Source organism: Festucalex cinctus, chromosome 2 (genome assembly GCF_051991245.1).
Source record: "Festucalex cinctus isolate MCC-2025b chromosome 2, RoL_Fcin_1.0, whole genome shotgun sequence".
Lineage (NCBI taxonomy): Eukaryota > Metazoa > Chordata > Actinopteri > Syngnathiformes > Syngnathidae > Festucalex > Festucalex cinctus.
The window spans coordinates 6,661,011-6,680,113 of record NC_135412.1 but is presented as its reverse complement, the minus strand read 5'-3'; the positions used below and the strand labels follow the sequence as shown (position 1 = coordinate 6,680,113).

The 19,103-nt window shown below is 38.8% G+C and overlaps 2 protein-coding genes across 3 annotated transcripts in view; both read right to left on the bottom strand.

Annotated features, from left to right (window-relative positions):
* The window catches only part of mgat5 (alpha-1,6-mannosylglycoprotein 6-beta-N-acetylglucosaminyltransferase), a 45,356-nt gene extending 39,145 nt beyond the window's left edge, over positions 1–6,211 (bottom strand). The window contains exons 1-3 of the mRNA XM_077512476.1: positions 6,046–6,211; positions 1,993–2,457; positions 594–761 (exon numbers count right to left, since the gene is read on the bottom strand). Coding sequence (XP_077368602.1) covers positions 594–761; positions 1,993–2,233 — 409 coding nt within the window. The 5' untranslated portion in view covers positions 2,234–2,457; positions 6,046–6,211. The remainder of the gene's footprint in view (positions 1–593; positions 762–1,992; positions 2,458–6,045) is intronic.
* Positions 6,212–7,630: 1,419 nt separating this feature from the next.
* On the bottom strand, positions 7,631–17,823 carry LOC144013508 (chloride intracellular channel protein 5-like). Of its 2 annotated transcripts, none has more exons than XM_077512474.1 (6): positions 17,098–17,823; positions 10,822–10,931; positions 9,044–9,169; positions 8,850–8,956; positions 8,587–8,756; positions 7,631–8,512 (listed from the first exon to the last, which is right to left on the bottom strand). In XM_077512474.1, exons 1-6 carry the CDS (start codon positions 17,668–17,670, stop codon positions 8,348–8,350), a joined length of 1,251 nt encoding a protein of 416 aa, XP_077368600.1. In that variant the 5' UTR covers positions 17,671–17,823; the 3' UTR covers positions 7,631–8,347. The 2 variants fall into 2 exon arrangements, with proteins under 2 accessions (XP_077368600.1, XP_077368601.1); XM_077512475.1 differs by lacking the exon at positions 17,098–17,823 and adding an exon at positions 11,859–12,810.
* Between the last annotated feature and the right edge of the window lie 1,280 nt (positions 17,824–19,103).

Genomic DNA, 19,103 nt, shown 5'->3' with positions numbered 1-19,103 from the left:
CGTTTTAGTGACTAATATAATAGAAACTTAGTCCATGTCCCTTAGCCTGGAAAATTATTTGTTGTTGACATGACCAAAATAACATTGTAACGTTTGGTGGAAAATGCTCGCCGTGAAAAGCACTTCTACTCCACCACGGACTATATGGAGGATTACATGACTTTGCAACTCTACAAGTACAACTACTGCTCAAGAAAAGATGAGGAAAGCTGCCTAAAACATTCAGAAAACCCTCACTGCATTGAACTAACACAATATCATGATTGACAAAGCAAGTAAACGTTGGCGATGCCTCACGAACGCCCCCGTTATACAAGCGGGTAAAAGTTGACCAAATGTTTCCATATTGGCTTAATATTCCGTTTTTAACACACTTGTACTCCGCATCATAGCAATTTGTGACTATATCACGTGTATTATGTGCAGGACAGCTTTGGAAATTGCGTGTCAAAAGGTAGGGCGAGATTTGTTGGGGCAATATATGCAGGATGCTGGCTCTCTCTCTCACAGCATATTTGTTCAATCACCATAAATAAATAAATAAATAAATAAATAAATAATAAACCTAGTTCACAATCCAATGCGAGACATACCTGCCACGTTGACTTTTTCTGGATTGTTGGAGCTAGGTGTGGAGGTGCTGGAGCCATTGGTCAGATTACTTCCAGTGCCATTGTAGATATTGTTCTCAACCTTGGACTCCAGTTTAGCCAGCCTCAGCATGATGTTATCTAGCAGCACTGCAAGGGTCTTCTTTAAGTCTAGAAGAAAATTGGTATTAATGTTAATTTTGAACGCAGATGACCCTATAGCTTGACAGCGGATGGTTACGTTGAAGGTTGCACAGGTTGTGTTTGAGCAATACACAACTAGATGCATTAAAGCATTTAATAAATGCTTATGACATTCAGAATATTAATTTTTTTTTTTTCATTTTAAATTATGCAATTAATTATCTGATTAGAAAAAGAGGAAGATGAGATTGTGCAGTGGATCAAAAAAAAAAAAAAAAAAGTGTCCTCATTAAATGTCGAAAGAATTAAGACATAACAGGTACACTTCAAATTTGACGGGCAAAATATATTGATAAGAAGCCTTTTTAATTAACTGATTAATCGTGATGAATCAAAATCTGATTAAAAAAATGTAATTATTTGACAGCTCTACTATAAAATCAGCAATATGTCAATATTTATAAATCAACAATGTTATTTGGGTCTGTTTGCACTACAGTGTTCTCTCGCTAAAATGCGGTTCACTTTTTGCGGTCTCTGTGTATTACATTTTTTTTTTTTTTTAGTGTAATTCTGCATGTATTTTTTTTTTTACAATAATGTGTCTGTATATAAAATTTATGAATTATGAATTTGTGAGGATGTTTAAACAAAAGAGAAATGTGAGAAAAAGTAAATGTCATCATGAGAAAAGTGTATAAACTATGTGGTGAGGGGTTTTAGAGCCTCAAAACATTTATAGTAAACGTAAAACATAAAGCTAGCTACTTCTCGGATTTAATTTATTGTGGGTATTTTTTGGAACCTAACCCCAGCGGAAAACGAGGGAACACTGTATTTCACGTTAGTGGTTTTTGAATTGAGATTTGAATTAAGGACCGCAGTTTCTGCAGAATAAATGAGTTCAAAATAATGTTTGTTTGTTTTTTTGTTTTTTTTAATACGTTTAGGCTTGCTAAGGGACTGTACAAATCATTCAGAGACGTCCATATTTTTTAAAATTTAATTTCAATTGCCGAGTGTACAGCTACCTGAAGTGATTTTACTTTATACCCTGATACAAATTATAGGCCATATCAACTTCTGTGTAAAAGTTTGCAAAAGTGTTAATGTTACACTACTGGAAGATTCTTAAATGGAAGTTGAAAGCTCCAAAAGTACAATTTGGAGCTCGAAAGTTTTTGGGGAAAATGTTAAATAAAACTCGACTTTAAAACCTAATCATAGGTGATATTTTGCTTGAGTGTATAGCACCCACCATATGCAGTCATGGTGCCCACATAAGGCCCATCCATGACACTTTGGTTCTCTTCAGCTAGTGCCTTGATGTAGCGCTTGCTGAGGTCCAAGATCTGTTGCCGGAGCATAGCGCTGTTCTCATGGCTGGCTCGCTGCTGGATGGTAAAGTGTAGCAGCATCATGCCCCAGATAAACCCAAAGCTGACCAGGAAGAAGCCAAGCTTTTGGGACGACAGCTTCCACAAGAAAGGTGTAGCCATTCTCCCTAGATAGTTAGGTGATTGGGTCTATGGTAAAACTATGAGACAGCTGCAACGGTCCAGGTGGGGATCAGGAGGGCTGGTAAGGCATGACTGTCTTTTGGCTTTTCTTTTGTGGGGCTGTGATGTTTGTTGGGCGTGAGTCCTCACTAATGCGATTGTGATTTCCTTCTTTGGTCCATGTTGATGACAACGCTGCATCTCAGGCTCCAACCTTCTTTATTCTGCAACAGAAAAAAACAGAAGTGCTGCCAGATTAGTTGATCGTTGACAAAACAGTGGCAATATCAATCATTACGAGGAAATTGTGTGTAAAGTGGACTCTGCTATTTCCAGGGGATAGAGACCAAGCCCGATCATGAATAGCAAATTCTGCAGATTTGACACTTATTTGCCATGGGAGAAAAAAAAATAAATAAATCTGGAGAAAAAAAAAAAAAAAAAAAAAAAAAAACGAAAGTAAGCAGAGGACTGGGTAAAAACACAAGGGTGGGGGATCCACTCGCCATCTTCTCCCCCCTCCCCATCCCAATAACATGATGATGGACATGCATGTGATAACTTGATGTGCAACTTAAGCCATAAAGGAACACTATCAGCAACACATGCAACACAGCGACATGTACAGCACGAAGATGACGTTGCTTGTCTTTCACCCATGCTGAATCCCGGGGTAACGCCCAGTCATAGCAGCCACCAATGGACGCGCAGTGAGTGTGTGCGCAAGTCAACATGATGCTATTTTCGTGTCACCAACGGAATAAAACGAAGCTCTGCGCCTTGATGGCGGCCAACTTCGTAAGGGAGGCGAAGTGCCCACACTGCAATCAAAGCGACACGCAAGTGGCTGTTTGTGCCATCATAAACTAGCAGTTGGTATGACAAACAGTACCCTAGCTAGCAAAGCACATCAAAGCTTACGTTGTGAGATAATACTAACGAGGAGAGGATACAATCATTCGTTTCATCGCCAGCAAGTAGCATACAAACAGGTCAAACAACAGTCGCAATAGTTGCCGACTTAAATCCTACGCACCCCGACTTGAAGCTGTACATCAATGAGGTGTTGAAATTGGCGAATTCTGTAACTGTGGCAGGAGTTTATTCTTATATCTCACAAAGCAGAAATTACACAACGGTAGCAACAGCATCGCTTATGACACCACAAGCTAGGCGAGTGTCGGGGCACGATACGAACTATCAGCTACAGCAAATCAAAACAATCACAGGCAAGATGGCAATGGTTGCTGACACACATTACGCACCAGTGGCATGCACAGACATTTTGGGGGGCAAGTGCTCTGGGGGGAAAAAAAGGCACTTTTGCGCAAATGGAATAACTTAAAGAAGTGTAAATTAAAAAACAAAACAAAACAAAAAAGAAAATTAGGACAAAATAATAGCTAATAATATAGCTAATAATAGCTTCATATCTGCTGATTCAGTACAAACCACTTAAAATTAAATGTAAACAGATTTAAAGATTCCAATAAAATTAACATTAAGGAGCAAATCTATATTAAAATAACAGCTTTAAAAGGCGCTAAACACTAGTTAACGTGACTCTCTCTGGCCTTGACTCTGACCTTTCATCCAAATGTGACTTTGGTTTCATCAGAGAGCAGAGAGGTGCTTCCCTTAGCTACTTGCTGTAGCTCCTTTTCTTTTTCTCTTTTCAACCTCTCCTTTCTAGGCTTTATGCTCCAATTAGTAGATAAATAGAGAATAGACCAATAAAAAACCAAACAGATCAAGGACCTGAGAATGAATAAGACTGACAGTTGTCTATTTTTCACAGGCAAGTGACAAATCCAAACATCCAGGCATTTCTGATATTTCCACAATGCAACTCAGTTCAAATACGGCTTGCTTTTGCATGTGACTACTAGCACAATACAAACCAGACACAAACAACAGTTCATTACATTTTGAAATCAAAATAATCCCCACAAATCAAATTAGAACGATCCAAAGTCCAATGCATAGTGTAAATGAAAGTGGCGCGCCACTACCTTATCTTTAGCGTAGTCTAAACAGTGCTGTAAGCTTCTGTTTCTGTCACATGGACTACCAGCACCAAGTCTGGCAGGTTCCCTTTAAGGCCTGCTTATTCTTTCACTGTTTATGTTTGAAAATGTCTGTAAACAATCAGCCAAGGTAAAGTACCTATTGTTCAGGTGTGCGGAACAAATAAATGAATGCCGAGATTTATGAAGAACCAAGCTTCTTTCAAGTTGAGTCATGGTTTACAGCTACAATACTTCACAGATAATGCAATCATCTCTTAATTTCATACCTCAGTTGAACCTTTGTACTATAACGGCCCTGGCAGTGATCACACCGAGGATAAAATCCATTTATTTAAGGGATCAGTTCACTTAGTTTGAAGGTGCAGCAGCCCCTCTATAATTATAGAAGTGAAAAACGGGTGCATTTCTGACTTAAAGTGAGAGAACAGCCCTTGAATCAAAGAAAAGCAAAGTGTTCCACATCTCTACATGGATTCCATCAGCTCAGCCAAGTCCTCTGCCCCCCTCATTTCACCATCTTACTGCTCCTTCTGCCTCACCAAGCTAGCCCACCATACACACATGCGCACCCTGCTATGATTTCTTGCCAGTGAGGCATGCCTCTGAAGCAAAGCTCCTTTTCCCCAGGATTTATAATCCCAAGTGCTTCGGCAAAAATGCCACTGAAAGAGCACTTTGTAAAACCAGGAGTGCTGGTGATGGCGGCTCACCTCTGGATGTTCATTACTCTCTGCATTAAATTCCAGCCTGCAGCTTATAGCATCTTCTGGGTCACGATGAATGATATAATAGCACAAACCATTTAACCTACAAATGCTCATGATATATCACGAGCATTTGCTCATGTTTTATTATATTTTTCATTAGATGTAGTGTGGCTAACCTAGTACTCTAATATGCTATAAACGGCTCCGAGCAGGAAAACGGTCACACCACCCGCAGTTGAGATGAGATGCAAAAATTCTATGCAAGTCACTCCACTATCTGTCTTATCCCTTTTATATGATCATGAGTTTCGTGTGTTGCTGTTCTTGTAGGTTCTCAAACACGTGGTAAGCATTGCACGCAAACCAGCAAACAAACAAAAAAATATATATATATGACTGTCATAACCTCTCGGGCAGGTTATACATGGACTAAGCTAACATGTCTAACAGCCTACCTGGATGGTGACAGCAAATACATATATCTGAACTTTCTTTCCAGTTGTGAGAAGATGTAACAAGCGAAATATTACAGGGAGGTATCACGTCAATTGGTGAATCAAATAGCACAAGCTGTGCAAAGTGTCCAAAACAGGAGAACACCTGGTTTGCTTACACTGTAACCATACTGTAGCCGTTACAGCACAGTACGGTTGGTTTCAAGGAAAACGATACTCTGAAAGGTAACGTGACATGAGCACGGTGATACAGGGCTCCCTGCGACAAGATGCTACTGCGGGTGAATCTACAAATATGCTACGTTAGCTAATACACCTGCTGTATTAAAACAACGTGAACCCTTGCGCGCGACGCCAAACTGAGACAGACCGGGAGTAAATACGAGCTGGTTGGTGTTAACGTTAGCTCGACGGTGGTGTAACCCCTAGTTGTGCCGGCTGCTGGTTACTGAAAAGGCGTGCCAGGCCAGCTACAGTACAGCCTCGTCTAGGACGACAACAGCAACGTCTGGGGCTGTAAAAGTGGCCTCGGTCGACCACCGCGTACTCCTCCATGACGAAAAAGAGTACCCCCGCAATGACAAGTCAACAAGCGCAGAAGGAGCAGGTCACGAACTTACCCCATGTGTCACTTTGTGCTGGGAGTCGATTGCAAGGCGGCTCAATCGGGAATTGACGAAACATCCATAAGGAACGTAATGAGGAATTGGCTGCCTGGTTTGTAATTCCAGATACAGCGCACGAGCCTCCCTTTACTTGCTCTGCCCACGAGCAAAAATCGAGTGGAGGAACCGTCTACAAGTGTCAACCTCCCGCTGAAGCGTAAAACGACATAAAACAGCAATAATATTTGTTTCCTCTAACATTTATTCAACCTTTATCTTTTAAAATATTTTATCTGATTTTAGATTCGGAAGAATTTGTTTACCGTGTGTATTAGAGATGCAATCTGTTCAACATAAAATTGGGGACAAAAAACAAGAGACGCTCTCTGAGAATACACTCAATAACTGCTTTGTTTTCACTGCCACCTTCTGTTAGGGAACAGACTACAACCTGCACGGAGCAGAGAAGTGGGCCCTCTTGCGTTTGAAAGCAAGGATAAAGAAATGATTCTCGACTGGTGTCGTAACTCGCAACCCAAAAAATGGGTGTCGGGGACATTTTTTGTGTCCAGCTATTAATTAATTAATTATTGTTATTGTGTTACACACAATTGTGTGTTTAAGGCTTAAAAGTGATTTTCATGCAAATATTTAGATTCTTAACTTCTTAAAAAATAGATAAATAAATAAATAAATAATAATAATAATTTTTAAAAAAAAACGTTACTGGCACACAGACTAATAGCGGGCCGGGGGATATACTGTATAGAAATATATATTGTAGTATTTTATTTTTAGTTTGTTTTCATTAGCATACTTGGTTTTCGAGTGCTGGTAATCCAAAGTAATCAAGTTAGATTACTTTAATGTTATGGTACCTGGATTACATTTAGTGCTGTCAAAGTTAAAGGTTAACTCATTAATTAATCAATCACAAAAATGATTGCATTAAGGCAGATCAATCACATTATTGATTTTGACCGCAGATGATCCTTTAGCTTGACATAACTGCATGCTTTAAAGTAAATCATTTAATAAATGTTGACATTCAGAATATTTGTTCTAGTCAAAATATATATATTTTTTTCTTTTTAAATTATACAAGTAATTACCTGATTACAAAAATAGAATGAGAGCGTACAGTGGATAAAAAAAAATAAATGTGGAAGACATCCTTATAACATTAAATGTAGCAAGAATTAACACGTAACTTTAAATGTGGCAGACAAAAATGTTGATAAAAAAGCCTTTTTAATGAAGTGGTTCTAAACTGATTAATCTGATTAGAAAATGTAATCGTTTGACAGCTCTTATTACGTTACTAACTACATTTTTGACAGGTATTTACTGACTGTTTTGGAATACATTTTAAAAGTACCCTCCAACCATCCACTCATTTTCTTAGGGTTTCATAATGAACATTTGTGGTATTTCAAAGTAATATATGGCACAGCAAACACAGTCTGACTTTAGGGGGAATGAATTTCCATTAATAAAAATGTGGCAATGCTCATCCTTAGTGTTGTTTATCTGTTTTCAGTGTAAAACAACCTCTTTGACAAAATAGATGCATTGTTCAAATATGGGACATACAGTGCACTACATTTTGCAATTTTAATGAAAAAAAGATTTATAACAAATTACAAGCATTTAGCTACAAAAATTTGTGTTACTGTTGTCATGCAGAAGTTAAGACATGCAAAATTCACATTCATGTATCATTACATAATTTGCTGTACAATAGAAAAAGGGAAGTTTGATGTCCATCCAGAAACAAAAGAGGAAAAATGTGTTGCAGTGAGAGCATGAACTTGTTCATTTGGTTGTGTGCAAATGTTGAATAGATTTATTAGTTCAAATGCAAATTTATAAGTGGCTTTATATTGCCAAGTATGTCAACTATAAAAGTGTTGATTGGGATTTGCAAGTGGAAGTCATTCCATGTGGAGACCAAAAAAACAAAATGTGCCTCATGAAAATGAGAGTGGGGAAGAAAAACAAAACAGATTAGGCTACTTTGGCTCCAGTATTTTATCATCTAGTATTAATGTTACAATTTTGCTAAATTATAAACAAAGTAGTCACAAGCTAAAAAATGATGGAATAATTCACAAAAATAATCTATCCATGTCATTGTTTAGTTTATCATGAGAGAGCAAGGATATTGTAAGTTGTTTTCTTCCACGAAATAACATGTAACAGACTTGCACGTCTGTTTTCAGAAGCAGCAGATTTACGGTAAGTACAACAAGGATTCATGTTAGATGCACAATTAATCGTTTTAACAATTAAAAAAGCAAGACGGGGATTTTGCAGTTCATTTCCCAAGTGTTTGAGCAACGTCCTTATAGGCTAGCTCGATCTCCACATCAGCTGCACACGTGTTGGTGAATTCATCTCTGCTGTAGGCGTTGTCAAGGTAACGCCACACACCTCTGTATTGGGAGGGGATGTTATAATTGCGGTATTTCTTCGCCACCACCTGTAAATTAATTGGAGAACCACATGGTCAATAATGAATGCGGCAACCAAGGTAGGCGCGTCACTACTAATTACCTTGACAACATGAAGTTTGGGAAGGAGGTTGCAGTCAGCCAGCGTCAGCTCATCACCGTCCAGGTATTTGCGTGCAGATTCTCCATCAACAAGGTGAACCTCATCGGGCAGCGGGCTCAACAGATACTCGTCCAGTTTCACCAGAGCCTTGTTGAGACTCTGCTCTAATGCTAAAAAAAAAAAAAAACACATGCTCCAAGTTGAAGAAGATAATAGAAACAGAGGGATTATCAATGCTTATAGAATTCATTGCTTCGACTTACCCTTATTCTGAGCAGGGCTTGTGTTTTTAATGTAAGCCGAGAACCTGGCAAATACATCGTTTCCCGCTGTGTTGGATTGACGGTTCTTCACTGCGAGTTTGGGATACCTGAAAAGCAGGTCGGTATGACTTGAGACTTTTTCTTTTTTACCTAGATTAGAACTTGGAATATGACCACTGTGTGTGCAGGCCTACTTGGGTGGAGCCAGCATTTCCTCCAAGTACTCCTCTATTTTATTGACATCAGTCAGCACCTCCCCCTGGAATGTGAGGAAGGGTGGATGTGTCCCTGGGGCCAGGTTATGAAGGTCAGCTGGTTTCCTAATCAGAAAAGAGAAACTTCCTTTACACTGTGTTGTTAATTGTGAGGCATATTGTTTATTGTTGTAAATACATTAAGTTCTATTATGGAATTTTGTGACCAGATACATATTTTGTGTGCATATGTGTTCATGTATATGCAGTATAGAGGGGGGAGGGAGGGAGGGAGGGAGGGAGAGAGAGAGAGAGAGAGAGAACAAAAATTATATTTTTGCTTCCTTTTTTCTTTTAGCTGTGGACTCAAGGGACTAAAACGTTTTTTTTACATACACAAAAGGCCATTTCCCTCAAATATCGTTCACAAATCTGTGTAAATCTGTGTTCGTAAACATAATCTCCCGCCTCACAGGTGTGGCATATCAAGATGCTGATTGACGCTGGTGTTCTTTGGCAGCATATCATGATCAACTGTATCAAGTGCTACACTGAGCTCCAATAAGACTAGCACTGACACCTTCCCTGTGCCAAGGTTCAATTTCAACACATTTATTACTTTAATGTGAGATTTTTGTTTGTTTGTTTGTTTTTTGTGTGTTTTTTTTTTATTTTTTTACTGTGATGAGGTCACAACCCTGATTGCAATGTATCACAGTCCATTTGCCAAAAAAAACAAAAAAAAAATAAAAAAATAAAATAAAAATATGTTGATTAGAAAACACTTCCAGTGTAGGTTTGAGATGGGTCTATATCGGGGGTCTCCTAGTTCGGTCCTCGAGAGCCCCTATCCAGCCTGTTTTCCATGTTTCTCTCCACTAACACACCTGATTCATGACGGGGATCGTTATCAGGCTTCTGCAAAGCTTGCTGATTAGCTGATCATTAGATTCAGCTGTGCTGAAGGACGGAGACATGGAAAACGGGCTCGATAGGGGCTCTCGAGGACCGAACTTGGACACCCCCATATCCATCCATTGTCTGAATCGCTTGTTCCTCACAAGGGTCGCAGGGGGTGCTGGAGCCTATCTCTGCTGGCTATGAGGCTATGAGGATGAAAGGTCAGAGTCAAGGCCAGAGAGAGTCATGTTAACTAGTATTTAGCGCCTTTTAAAGCTCTTATTTTAATATTTATTTTTCTTTTATTATTGTTTATATACTACATAATTATTATTATTGATATTTAATATTATCTGCGTAGTGCATAACCATGATAAGCCAACATTGGCGTTCTGAAGCATTTGACCCAATTAAGTCTCTCACGAGTCTGAGTTGCGATTTGCGAGGCTCCACCTCTGCATGACATCCACCACACATATCCGTGGAGTGCTGAATGTGTCTGCCAAATTCACCAAAGTCGCATCACACTACCTACGCCAATAGTCAGATGTAAAGTTAAGTCGACATTCAGCCACCAAACTGTCAAATGCACGAAGTGCATGTCAGTGGAAACGCCCTTTGGTACGCCAGATTGCCCACCATGGCCCAGAGCTGACTGCCAAATTTCCAAACAGGCAAAATGAGGCTTGCACTAACACCAAACTCATGATGTGCAAGTTTTTACGCTCAAGCGCAGCAGCACCATCTACAAATATACTGTGTAGACTAGTAGAGCCCTTAGACTTAATCTTTAAAATGCAGGAGACATTAACAATGGAGATATTTTTCAGCGCTGTACTGTAATAGATTGATAGTGTGTCATCATGACTACTTACTACCTTTTGAGGTCAACTGTGGTGACATTGAAGACCACACCTTTCAGCCATAGGACCATGAAAAGACGTTGTGAGAATGGACAATTTCCAATGCTCTCCCCATCGCTGCCAGCCTGCGCACATACACAAATGGAACTTTACAGTTACCGGTACAAACAAAATTCAGGCAGTGCCTTCTTTTCACTGATACAAACGGTTGTCGCACAGACTCCTCTTCAGGAATTTTTAGAAAAGAATCAGTGCCCTTTTTTTGCATGAGGGAAATTGAGTGGTGTGTGTATGCGTGTGCTTGAGTGTGTGCAACAGGACACGTAATATGAGCCTAAACCCAGCATGAATAATCCACATTGCTTCCATTAGTTGGCTGAATGCTCATTGGGAGCTACCACTTTTTCTTGTGGTTTTCTATTAATGACAATTTGCTACTTTTGCTATAACCTGACAACATCCATTGCTTCTTCAGTTTTCACTCAAAATATGAACTGCTGTTATATATCCACAGCATTAGGTACATAATCAAATAACATCCAGTTAAAAAACTATCAGAATAGTGATAATTATTGTCATTCATTGTTTGTAGTTTGCAGCAGTATTTAACGGAACTGCATTTTACTGATATCGACTTTGTATATAATACTTTGCCCCCTTATGTAGCTTGATGCCGTTTACTTATCTTGTCCTAACTTATTATCAAGAAAAATAATCCGTTGAAAGAAACAGGGGTCAAGGTGATGAAGTTGTTGTCTAATCATTTTTCTTTTGTGGTAAAGAGCCAAACATCACTATTTGTGGGTTTGGAATTGAAAAAGAAACACTTGCTAAATCTTAATTTGCAAAAGCCAAGGCCATTTCAAGCTGTAGCGCTCTACAAAGAAAATAGTCCGCTAATAATTCAGTGAGAGGGATAGAAAGTGATTGTCCATGCATGTTGGTGTCAGGTTCACCCGAGGGGAAATCAACACAACAAAAACATGTCCTGTACAGAGCCTACATTAGCTTTTTATTTGCAGTGTTGCACACCACACTTATCAAGACCCCACCTTGACGAACAGTTCGATGTCTGGGTCCTTATCTTCCTCTGCTGCAATATCTGTCATAGTCAGTCAAACACAAAAATGCTGCTTGTGCGTCTCCGCTCCACAAGTGTGTATTTGTTTTTGCAAATTATACTCCGGGTCCATTAAGTGTAGCCTGTTTGGCGCTATAGTAGCTCTGTCACAGTCAGCTGATAAGCGCCAGGGATGTGTGTGTGACAGATTCGAAAGAGGGCTGGTGTTTGTGTGCGTGTGCATGTGAGAGAGAGAGAAGGAGAGAGGTGTTCAGTGTGTACCCATGGGCTCAGGCTGCAGTGTGGCATGACGTATCAGTCAAAAATAACCCGGCGAGTTGGGCCAGGTTGGGCCTCAGCCACCAAAAGATGAGCAGGTGACACTGAAATGTAGTTGAATGAATCCTCATCAGACTCACGTACTGTATGCCTCACCCATCCAACACTCACCATTTTGCTACACAATGCTTTGAATTTAGCAATATTGAATTTAACGGAACGGTCTTCTGTTTTCATTCAGGAAAATGCACTATATAAATACAGGATTTATACCCATGAACTCCTTCTCAATCTACACCTCTGAGCTTCTGTTAATGTGTATTTACATGTGTGAGTGAGTGAGTGAGTGAGTGAGTGAGTGAGTGAGTGAGTGAGTGAGTGAGTGAGTGAGTGAGTGAGTGAGTGAGTGAGTGAGTGAGTGAGTGAGTGAGTGAGTGAGTGAGTGAGTGGGAAAAAAAAAATCCATGCGTGCTGTCAAGTTGCCGCGGGAGTGACGTCATGCGGCCGACAAATTCGCCCGGCCCCGTCTGCGATTGGCTGTAGGGGTAAACAGCTGTCTGTCCACAAAAAAAACATCCCGCTGTTGACAAAACAAACACAAAATGGCAAAATACAGGCTGGTGGGGGTAGGGGGGGTTTGGAAAAAATCACCACCACACATTAACAGAAGCCCAGAGGTGTATATTGAGAAGGAGTTCATGGGTATAAATCCTGTATTTATATAGTGCATTTTCCTGAGTTAAAATGGAAGACCGTGCTTTTAAGAACATGCAGTGATACCAACAGTACAAGTACGTGTAAGTCACCTTCACTCTTGTGCAATATAACCTCCTGTTATATGACTTTAATTTACAACACTGGAGCGTTCAAAGTGTGGGATTTATAAGCCCTATATACCGCGGCGCATTTGGACTTTAGCGTGGAAAGTGCTGAAGCTACAATGACAGGAATTAGTGAGTCACATGGCTCTCATGGCCGCTGAACAGGAACCTGTCTACACTCAGTCAGAACATTCTCACCAGTTCAAGTTATATTTGGACTCATCGCGACTCCCTATGATGAGAAACACACGCACACACATATGCCTCTCAATGTGAAGATGTCTGACTGGTACAAGATTAGCTACAAAATAATGAGAGAGAGTCAACCTCAGAGGTATGAAGGGTCCATTCACACAATCTAATAAGATCCAATAGAAGTACTGCAACAGTTTGCCTATCAAAAAAATAATTAAGCTTGCTTTTGATTGGCGTCATTTTAAATTATTACTGTCATTATTAATATGCATTTTATACCCAAGTCCTGTAATTGGCTGGCGACCAGTTCAGGGTGTACCCCGCCTACTGCCCATAGCCAGCTGAGATAGGCTCCAGCACCCCCCGCGACCCTTGTGAGGAGTAAGCGGTTCAGAAAATGGATGGATGGATAACTAGGTATATCCTTGCATTCATCCATTTTCTGAACCGCTTATTCCACCTAAGTATAAAAGAATTAAAATATAACAAATGTGCTTCATTGTAATTCTATATGACTGCAAAATACATTCATAATAATAAGCATATTGTTTAATATGCTGATAGGGGTCTTAATAATTGGTACCACTTAAGGGTTTATAAAACATTATACATAACTTATTAATCAATCAGTATTTTACAGTTATCAACCCTAAAAACAAATATATTGCATAACATTTAATGAACTCATAATTAATTAAACTTAATATATTCAACTTGGTGCCCTGCGATTGGCCGGCAACCAGTCCAGGGTGTCCCCTGCCTACTGCCCAGAGCCAGCTGAGATAGGCGCCAGCACCCCCCGCGACCCTTGTGAGGAATAAGCGGTCAAGAAAATGGATGGATGGATGTTCAACTTGGATTAACTTAATTTAATCGTGTGTTAACAAATGAAGCGATTTTTTTTTTTCTAAAGTTGGTGAACAATTCAATTTGTAATCTTAAACTGGTTCAACAATTCTCTTTTTAGAGTGAACTTCAACAAACCTGCTCAAGAATAGCTAGAATGACTTCTTGCATGCAGAATAGTAAGACCACATTTACTTCAAATGCTTTTCCCCTTTGTTTGAAACGGTATTTAGTAGGGGTGTGAATTGCCTCGTACCTGACGATTCGATTCGTATCACGATTCACAGGTCACGATTCGATTCGATACCGATTAATCCCGATACGAATTTATAAGTCGATTGTTGCGATTTTTTTTCATTCATATTTAGAAAATACTAATCAGTAAGCTTGTAGAGTGTAAGATTTATATGAAAATGTATTATTTATTTATCTGAAATTTCAGTCTTATAGAGGTTGTAATCTGTTTCATGTTTAAACAGCATTAAAATAAAATATTAAGGCTTAATGTTCCGTTCATATAACATTCTTCCATGCTTAAGGTGTGAATCCTAAAAAAAAAAAAAAAAAAAAAAATCGATTTTGCCTATTATTGAATCGATTCGAGAATCGCGCGATGTAGTATCGCGATATATCGCCGAATCGATTTTTTTTTTTTTTAAACACCCCTAGTATTTAGTTGCTTGAGGGCCCACATTTTTATTCCCAGCGCGAGTCTAGCGCAAAGCACGGCTAGCTATGTGAGCATGGCTGGAGTTTTCTTTCTTTTGGTGTTTTTGGTCGACATGCACATTTAAAAACTTGTGTTTGCACGTTGTGGGAGTGAACACAGCCGACTGAGGTTGCTTCCCAGCCAATGGAGGCGGCTCTTCTCATTTTGTTTAAATTCAGTGCAGTACTTGCTGGAGATTAATGTGTATAAATTGCGTTTATAAGGAGGTGCAAGAAGATCTCCACTTGTGAATGATGTAAATTCGGCTCAGCAGCTACAAAGTGGGTACTTGGAGACCGCATTCTACACTCAATTGTGCATCTGTGTGTGACAACCCCGCTCACCCTTGGCAGTGCAGCGAACAAGTCTAGTCTACTTTCAGCCACCAAATAGTCATGTGCACTGTGAGTGGGTAAAAAAACAAAACAAAAACATGCCCAGCATGGTGCAGCACAGTCTGCCAAATTCCCAAACATGGTGAAGGAGGACAAAAAATTAAGGTGGGCCTTAAGCTTATATTTTGTTATTTCCTTATAATGAATGGAATGGATGCCAATAAAGCAGGGGTGGGCAAACCTTTGTGAAGTGGCCACATTTGATTTTGAAATGATGGGCCTGGTCATTCGTGAGTTGGTAAAATAGATGAATATTGATGCTTTTAAATGGTATTATTTATAATGATTTAAATTACTAGGGGTGTTAAAAAAATCGATTCGGTGATATATCGCGATACTACATCGCGCGATTCTCGAATCGATTAACTCATTCACTGCCTTTGACAAGTATACTTGTCAATTGTATTTTTTAGAGCGGTGCTAAATGGGGGCGAATCTGAGCATGCTCCACTGTAAATATCAAACTTGGAAACAACTTTACTGATGCCCAACCACCGGTAGATGACATCATTGCCCCATTTTATAGGAAATAAACACAGTTTCAGAGTCCATGGGAGAAATGGCTGTATTTTGGCAAACCTACATTTTTCTGCTGTCAATTATAAAAGAACGGGACGGGACAAAAAGTAGGGAGTCTATTCTGTTATTTGGTAGATTCGGTTTATATATAATTATTGAATGTAATATCACGTGAGTATTGGAAATGTAAAAATTTTCTATAATGACTGGCAGTGAATGAGTTTTAAAAAAAAAATCTTTTTTTTTTTTTTTTTTTTTTAAGAGCTCAGAATTGTTCATTCGGTAGTCTTACCGATTCAACGTCTTATCATCATTGCCTTTTTTTTTTTTTTTTTTTTTTTTTTTTTGTGTGTGAATCGATTTTTAAACTTCCATTTTTAATGGAAAAATATTCAACAAAACGTCTGACTTCGGGTTAGGATTCACACCTTGAGCATGGAAGAATGTTATATGAACGGAACAGTAAGCCTTAATATTTTATTTTAATGCTGTTCAAACATGAAACAGATTACAACCTCTATAAGACTGAAATTTCAGATAAATAAATAATACATTTTCATATAAATCTTACACTCTACAAGCTTACTGATTAGTATTTTCTAAATTTGAATGAAAGAAAATCGCAACAATCGACTTATAAATTCGTATCGGGATTAATCGGTATCGAATCGAATCGTGACCTGTGAATCGTGATACGAATCGAATCGTCAGGTACTAGGCAATTCACACCCCTATAAATTACAATTAAATTTTCCACATTTTTATAAAATAAATACAAAAATATTAAATGTATTCTGAATTATTTTACTAAGAAGATAATCTATTAGTCATAATAAATAAATTCCAATAAAATAATGTTCAATCTATATGTACAATTGAATTAAATTGAAAATGTTTATTTTACTAATCATTTTATTACATTGCTTACCACGATTGACTTAAAATTCTTAAATGTAAAATGGTATATTTAACTAATGTTTTTATTGTTGTATTTTCAAGGAATCTATCAAACAAATGACTACAAAATTAATAAATGGAAAGAATAAATGCATTATTATTATTTTTCTAATGCCCACACCTGCTATAAAATGTGTCACTAGTTCCAATACAGCGAACCAACACGTATTGCTGTAACAATAATATTAATGTAACAATAATATTGTCACCCTCTTAAAATAATGGTCAGTTATTTTGTCAGATTTTTAGAAAACATGAAAAACTAAGCTATATTCTGATTATATAATATGTATTAATAATTTAATTTCAGGGATACAAGTGAATGTTCTGTTTAAACTAAGAATGTAGCTGATTTTAGCAGATAGATAGATAAACAAATAAATAAATAAATAAGGTCTAAATGACTTAGGCCATTATTTTAAGAGGCTGAGATTATAGTGGGAATCAATCTGGCCAGCCATGTGTACCACACAAGTGGCCTATACAAGTATCAAAAATCCTCATACTTACCTTAGCAAACAGGGTAATTTTATTTTTGTCCTCAGGCTCTGGGTTCAAGTTGGGTCTCGCTTGCCGAGATGAGGATGCAGATGATGATGATGACGACGATGAGTCTCTACGCTCCAAGTTCCCATGGTCCACCTCCGTCTTTGGAGACTCACGCTCCCAATGTGACTGTTTACTACTCTCTACAACTTCCGTCTTTCCCTCACTACAGCACGTGTTATCCTCGCTGTCTTCGTCGTCAGCATGTGAAGAGGAAGATGACGACGAAGAAGAATTTTTGCAGAATTCCTTGCTAGGAGGAGGGGGTGCCGGAAACAAAGGGGGGGTTGGTATTTTTCGAAAGGCCGATCCAGTGTTTTGGTAGTCTGGTGTTTGACTTGAGGGCTCATCGTAAGGCATCTCGTATATACCTGATGACTGGTTCTGGTAGATGATTTCTGGGTTCTCATATGCATTTTCTTCAGAAGGATCCATGCTGAATGACGTGGACGCAAAACAAGTTGTCCCGTGTCTGTCAAGGTCCACAATGAAGTGCGAGTGTGATGCCAAGAGTTTACCAACATTATCACATATCATCCCGGGACTTTGGACCCAAATGTAGACAGGTACTGCCAACTAAGGAAAACAGTCATCCTTAAAGGAGAATGCAGCTTTAACATTCGCTATTTCTTTTTAACTAGTGGATGGTATGTGCTGCTTTGAACACCCCCATTTTTCTTTTATCGCTCAATTCCTTTATATGTCCTCAGTGATGTGTAATGTTGCGCTTGTGCCTCTATGAGGCGCTCGAACACTTTTCTTTTATCCTCCTTTGTTCTTTTATCTTCCTTTTTCTTTGAGCCTGTAGGCTGTTGAGTGCAGACGTGTTTGTTGTGCTCCGCAAATAAATACGCCATACTTGTTCATTACTCTCTGCATTAAATTCCAGCATGCAGCTTATAGCATCTGCTGGGTCACGCTGAATGATATAGAGCATTTTCACTGACGTCACGAACTCAGCAGTAACCCGGATGCGCAGCCATATTGGAGATATTGACGTAAACAAGCTAACGCAAGCTAATGGAGAATTACAATGAGAATTGTTTGACGAGTCGTTATCGATGTCAAAACAACTTCAAAAGCTCGGCAAAGCCCACCAAAGATGCTAAGGCATATAGGGACGGACTTGGCAACAGGAAAAAGCCCGCGATTTGGAAAAAAATACGTCTTATCAGCGGTACAGATCCGTATGAGTTGGCCACCTCTTCTTGGATCCACGACGACCCGGCGATTCTTCCTTCAATTACATGCCCCGACATTGTGAACTAACTACCTGATTTTCTCGCCGAGCCTGTACACAGCAGAATACCTTCAATCGTACAAAGGTTTGGAAGCTTACAACCAAATGGTGTGTGGATGAGTGAGGGAGACACATTACCAAGTCATCAACGTACCATAGTCTGGATTAAAAAAGGAAAGAAACCTCTAAAGTATTTCAGTCAACTGTGTGAAGTTTTGCACTTCAGACGGTTTACTTGTGGTTTGAAATTATGTTGAATTAATTTATGTATATATTTATTTTTTCAATAGTTTGAAGAAACGTTTGTTATGCCATAGCATAATTTATAATACACTCTTATATACACTGTTGTATTTATAATGGCTTTCTTGAATAAATGTGTGAGCTGCTGAGTGACATTCTGTATGTTGTCTTCCATAACCATATAGTAACAATGATTACTATAAATAGCAAATCTTTTAGAAATATCTTGAGGCTACATATTTGCAGTCCAGGCAAGTATATGCAACAAAATGAATGGATGTTCTCACCACTAGAGACCGCTATTGTATTACTATTATGTTTTCATTCTGATTGTTGAATTGTAACAAACTTGTGTCATTGCCTTTACTGAAAACAGCTCACTAGGTATAGACCGGATAGTTGCTAATATTAACACAGAAACACCCTAATCAAGCTTGATGCATTTAGCATTTAATCTGTTTTTTTTTTTTTTATATATGTTTTAGTT